General features: G+C 49.4%; 2 protein-coding genes across 2 annotated transcripts; one reads left to right on the top strand and one right to left on the bottom strand.

Moving 5' to 3' along the window:
* Positions 1-120: 120 nt before the first annotated feature.
* Positions 121-594, top strand: SODALDRAFT_65332 (hypothetical protein). The gene has a single exon (XM_028615555.1). It carries the CDS (start codon positions 222-224, stop codon positions 552-554), a length of 333 nt encoding a protein of 110 aa, XP_028463209.1. The 5' UTR covers positions 121-221; the 3' UTR covers positions 555-594.
* Positions 595-3,767: 3,173 nt separating this feature from the next.
* On the bottom strand, positions 3,768-4,129 carry SODALDRAFT_328746 (hypothetical protein). Its single transcript, XM_028610767.1, has one exon. The coding sequence runs from the start codon at positions 4,082-4,084 to the stop codon at positions 3,872-3,874; it is 213 nt and encodes a 70-aa protein (XP_028463210.1). The 5' UTR covers positions 4,085-4,129; the 3' UTR covers positions 3,768-3,871.
* Positions 4,130-6,284: the final 2,155 nt, after the last annotated feature.

The raw sequence follows: 6,284 nt of genomic DNA on the forward strand, positions 1-6,284 counted from the left end.
GGGGGGGGGTGAAAGGATGAAAAGAGGATGGGATAATGTGTGGTGGGGTGGGAGAATGGATGATGGATGGGATATGCATGAGGAATGGAGCATGGTTGCAGACCTGAGCAGATGGGCGGATGGGCGGATGGCCACGCACTAGAAGCATGGGTGGAACAAGGGGCAAGGGACTAGCAACAAGGGGAGCATGAATGACATGGAGCAAGCCTGGAGCATAGTGAATGGAGAAATGGAGAAATGGAGAACCGGTCAATCCTCCCCTCCATGCCCTAGGACCCATGCTCACTGCCCCATGTCTCCTGTCCCCCTTCATCCTTGTGCCAACAAACGCCGACGGCACGTCCCTTGTCTATCCTTGCTGTTTTGGAGAGGAAGGGGGAGGGGGTGCGGTATGTGGTGGTGGTGGTGGTGGTGGTGGTGATGATGATGATGACGATGATGATGAAGATCTGTGTATTGTCTTATACGCAGAGTACGGAGTAGTACGGCCATATGTCCGGAGTTTGGGAATGCTGGCGCTGGGACAGTGTTTCATCTTGGCACTGCGCCATTGAAGCTGGTGATGAATTAAGATGAGTGTTGTCTTCATAATTATATAGGATAGACCCAAGAGGCTAGACTTGAGAGGAAAGACAAGACAAGGGATAAGACGTCTAAGACAACACGTGAATAGACATGCATCGAAAGACTCACTTGGATGTTTTATGCCAAAAACCCACGTTTGTAGTCTCATCTCATCATCCATCTTGACTTGACCCCTTTAAATCAGATGACGCCCGTTGTCACGGGCCAAGGCTCCCGACTGTCCGCCATCCCAAGGCCCATCCAGAGTAATGGGAGACGAGGCATAGCTGCAGCCGATGGGAACGAGCTAACCCTAAATCGAGCTAAAGCCGCCCGCTAATGCACGAGCAACCCCTCGGGTCACTGTTACTAGATTAGGACCTCGTCCCCATCCGCAACCCTGGGTTCACCCCCCCCCTTTAACTTTTTTCTTTTCTTTCCTTTCTTTTCCTATCCTGCTGTTACCCCTAGTCTTCCGTTATTCCCACTCCTTGCCCTCACTCTATCCGTGCCATCTGCCACTTGAAATATATTAAAAAAGAATTAAATGAAAAGAATTATATGGATATGAATATAAATATAAATATAATATAAATATAAATAAATAATGATGAATACATGAATGATTAATGAGAGTTAAAAAATATGAAGCAATGGTGAAGCAAAGTATTCGGCGGCTGCACGGAGAACGGTTCGTATAAAGCCGGTACACCATACGTCCTATATATCATCCCCTACTATGAGCATATGAAGCAAAAAGCTCAGATGAAGCTGACACCGTCGACAACTAGTGACACCCCAAGCTTCATTCTAACCCCGTTCAGCCTTGCCCTGCGACCGGAAGCGTCAGGACGTCCTCATGCCGGGAGATGCAAGTCAATGTATCCATCCGTAGCCGTGGCAGCGCTGTCGTGATACAATGGGTATCATCCCAACTATTCGGACGACACTTTCGTCCTGGGGTAGACCAAAGCTCAACCGGCTTTTTGGGTCCCTTATCATCTCATGTGTATGCACATATATTATCTGTATCTGTGTCACATTGGTTGTGCTATGGAGGTTGCGCTGTAGCACCGCCGCCAGCATACGTTGTACGTTCGAAACCCCAACCCTATAATACGGCATTTATAGGGCTCGGCTCTGACATTTCTCATGTTTGATTCGGCCTTCTTAGGCGCCGTGGTGCTGCGACCTAAACGATCACCGCTTGGACGGTATTTGGTGCATCAGGGCCGCCCATTCTACCCAAACTATGTAACCTCAGTCGGCACCACTGGGGCCCATATCTCTGCTCGTGTTATCAATGTTCCGGACTCGGTTCCGGGAATTGATTTTTTCCCCCTTGATTTTTTCTTTCTTCTTTTTTTCGGGAACATTATATCACATTATCAGCGGCACTTCTCCGAAACTCTCACAGACTGCCGAAACGGTTTCATCCTTGGCGGTGAATAAGAGGAACGGGCGGACCTTAAACCTGTGTTCCGGATCCCATGAGCCCTGGTATCTCTTTCAATAAGAGTCGCACGCTTGATGCAACGTACATGCATAAGAAACGCGGCTCTTCTTGGGTGGATTCTCTCCCATGTTCGCATGAACGAATTGAGCAAAAGGCATGACACGACGCAGTGCGGCGGTCGCGCGGTGATCAATCAGGACTTCCTCACACGAGGGAAACGACTGACGATTTACGATCGACAGCCCAATCAATGGGCCTTCAATAAACTCCAATCAAACCAACTGCCGTGCCCACCGCGCAGCGACTCGAAGCTCGCTTGCCACCCTGTGGCTCGTGTGCTAAAAAGGGGGGGCTGGTCGGTGCGCAAAGTCCTCCTGACACCACCACCCTTGCCTTTTTTCCTGCCTTCGGGAAAAGTTGACAGGACATCATGGGAAAGTGATCGACGGGTGCAACGTACATATGGGGGAGGGGGCAAATCCCGGGACAGAAAGTCTAGAAAACCACGGGCCGGTTTCAGGCCCAGAACACACTCGCTTAAATGTTTGTCTTAGTCCTTGACGAGAGCTGAATTGTTGTTGGTGGCGTAATCTCTCTTGATCCCCGCACATTCAACTCTACGATTCCTATAGGGGTTTTTTTCTTCTACCTTTTATTACCTAGGTAAGGTTTTATGGGAACATCGTAAAATTACATGCTCCGTATTTCTGAAAGGAAGGGCTTTGAACTGTAGGGAGATTGAGGAGATTCGTATCGTGCCATTTTGCTGCTGACCAAGAAACGAATAACCAGAAAGCGAGGCATCATATCATGGGTCAACCATGTCATAATGCCCCATGCTGCTTGGCATTCCGACGGATCTTTCCGTCCACCTCGACTCATAGTATCTGGGATTGGCTGGATCCGGGGCAGATCGTCGCCAGGGTGTCGGCTCCGTCGTCTCCGCTTAGGCAGATCAGGGGGGGGAGGGGGGGATGCTCCGTCACAGTCACGTCTCTATGAAGCAAGTCCCGAGCCAAACGTTTTAGTTTGAGTCTCGAAAAGTTGACGAGTTGATGATCTTATGGCGGTCAATGCTGTTAAGTGTTTCGTTTCTCTGATGTGGTCACGGACGAAGTATTATTGGGGTGTTAAGAAGTAAAACTAAAAATTCGGCCTGAGTCTCATAATAAGAGTGAATAACATCTGGGACCATCAAAAGTTCCTTGTTCTTAAGCGAAGTAGACAGGAGGTAGATAAGACGGACCGGTGAAAGGTGATCCACTCTTTTAGTGGCTTAATGGTTTAATGGCTTAATGGCTTAATGGCTTAATGGCTTAATGGCTTAATGGCTTAATGGCTTAATGGCTTAATGGCGGTATTATCTTCAGTGTGGCTGACAGTCTCGGTGTCGGTTTGTCCGAAGGAAGGCTTAGGTATCCGACTGTTCGGTTAAGCGTTAAGCTTCTTCTGCCCCAAGGATAATAAGGTAATTACCTGTTCATGCTCTTGAAAAAGACGATAGCTAGGTACAAATCTGACCATGGATCCCGCTACCTTATACGTAGCATTTTGTACATTAGACGGTCCCGGTCATCTCGGTACGCAGTACATAGAGTCGCTCAAGTTGCTCAACCGTCCCAGAACGCCTGAAGGTAAAAAGCCACCTGTATGCACTCAGTGCTTGGAAGTGGAGAGCGGTCTCGGGATTTGAACCGGCGGCGTTAGGATTTAAGGCCTTGGTCTTGCCGCTTTGGTTCTTGCTGGTGCTTAGTTAATAATGCGTGACAAGCACATATATCGTGTGTGTGTATATGTAGAAGGAAGAATATCCCAGCCCAAAAGAGTAGCTGTGGAGGCCAGACATACCCGTTAACAGGTGGTGCCTGCAGGCAACCACGCAACAAATAACCCAGGAACGAATCCTTCGCCAAAATAGCCGTGGCAAGTATTGCGTGCGGATGCGGATGGATAAAACAGCATACATCTCAACAGTAATAAAATCCCTACTCTACCTTGTCCTCCTGCGCAAAAGCTTGCCGCATTTGGAACAGCCAAGGAGAAGGCATACGAACTTGGACACATATGTACCCGAGGAAGACATGGAGAAAATACAAGTTCCCAACCGCTATCTTCGTCCACCCGGCTCGCGAATGATCGGCCTTGCCGTAGCGACGTATCGTTCCCTGGTTAAGTACTAGTAGAGCGCGGTGGTACTTCGGGGCATCTTGGACTGTCGCTTCTACTGGACGTTGTATCCTACCTTTTACGCCCCTTAACTCAGCATCTGATATAGGTGCACTACGCTACATGTAGCCATTGCGCCGTACACTTATCAGGCATGCTACTACCTTGGGTTGCTGCATTGGGTTGCTCCCAACTGTCTGTGTTGTTACCAACTCCCACCCCCTTCATTCTTTCTTTTGGTTCTGATTGATGACCACAGAACCGGACTGCTGGGCAACCCCTTGGCATAATTAGATGCTGGCTCGCAGCCACATCTTGGGTGGCCTAGAGTCCCTTCGGGCTCTCAGCCAACGCTCGCCATCATTCGACTCGATGCACGCCAACGATGTGCCAAGTTTGCGACCCTTGGCATCAAAACGTACGTTTTTGGGGCCGACCGCTCGAAGCCACCACACACTTATTTCTGCCGATTCTTTCGTGACGGCGGTCGAATCGGATCGTTAGTGGCTTGAGCGTGGCTTCGGTGGCTCAGCGACTAAGACTTGGAAATCGCGGGCAAAACTCCGGGGTGTGTGCTGTCTTATTGGAAACACCACACGACTCATTATTATGTACGTGTACACACAGGGGGCGTATCATTCACGCGACCAATGCAACGTCTTGGCGCTGGACAACGCAGCCAAGTCACTTCCCTTAGTAATCGGCTCCCGACATTGTGAGCTTTGACGTCCATTTTTGATCCCCCGTGATGCATCGGTCGATTGAGTGCCGGTCGCAAATCAATCTGGAAGACCAACGAAAACCCCACCCAAGACATTCCCACTGGCTCTGTCGCGTCGATCCGGGATTGACAGTAACGTTCTTTGCGTCATCTTGCTGGCGCTACTCCGTTGTAACGGCGATCATGGCCTGGGGTGAGACCTCTGAAACGGTGTCGTTTCTTAGTCGTTTGGCGTTGCGTGGCGAGACAATTTAGAGAGTCCGTCCACGCCACAGGACATGTTGCTGCTTTGACGATGTAATAGGGGCCTTACTACACACACGTAAGGTAGGGAGCCAGTACACGTACAGATGACTACCTTATTCTGCTAGTAAAACGGTGGGTCTTGCCAAGCATGATAAGCTACCTAAGTCCCACACCTAATTTGTATACACGCCTTAAGTAGAGACACACTCTGGTACAGGACCTTCCTTTCTTTTTTTTAGACTATTAAACATACCGTTACCAAGTAATTTAAGGTTGTTCGCTTGGTTAGTAATTAACAAAGTTCTCTAATTCTTCCGGCGTGCCTGTCACCAACGGACAACGGACAACTGTAGGTACGTTGTACGTTGTAATCAGAATGGACGCCTCGGCTTTTTGTACCTCAGTGCTGCCGGAACTCTACCCTACAAGCCGTGGCGACATTTTGTCTTTTCTGGGCCGACACCCCATCCAAATTAACCGCCGGTCCTCATTGGATGACACTAGAGAGATCGACCACCGGGGTAAACTGCCAGAATCGGATAAGACGTGTTGGGGATCTGTCGATCATGACAGGGGACAGGGAAAAGGGATGAGGGTGGTGTGGACCAGACCCTACGTGCCAACAGGGAGGGATTCATCTCATCATTCTCATGCCGAAGTACCAAAGCGGCGCTAATTACGTTGTACTTGTACAAGTACTGGCACCGTTCCTTCCTTAGGGCATTCGCTTTGAGCATCGACACGAGGTCACCTCGGGGCTTTCTAACTGTTTTTGACAAAGCTTGTGCATAGCGCATTATGCTGTCTGCTGTCCGCTTTCCACGTGCGCCCTTAATAAACAACCGGCACTTAAAAAAGAAAGGAAGAAAAGAAGAAAAGAAACGACGGGGAAAGGGGGAGCCGGCTCAATACAAACAAAGTACAAAGGCTCCATGATCGGCCTCGCCAACGCGTGGTCCGTCCTGCAGGTTAATATAGTGTACGTTGTAAGTGTAAGGTAAAGAACAATCCTTGGTTGCAATCGTAGAACGTTTATGGAACATGCCGGCGGACTTGGTTGACCACCCACAAACCCAAGCCCCCCATTCCAACTTGACACCCTTTTTCCTCCCATACGCCTGCTGTTTTGAA

The sequence above is a fragment of the Sodiomyces alkalinus genome (genome assembly GCF_003711515.1).
Source record: "Sodiomyces alkalinus F11 unplaced genomic scaffold SODALscaffold_11, whole genome shotgun sequence".
Lineage (NCBI taxonomy): Eukaryota > Fungi > Ascomycota > Sordariomycetes > Glomerellales > Plectosphaerellaceae > Sodiomyces > Sodiomyces alkalinus.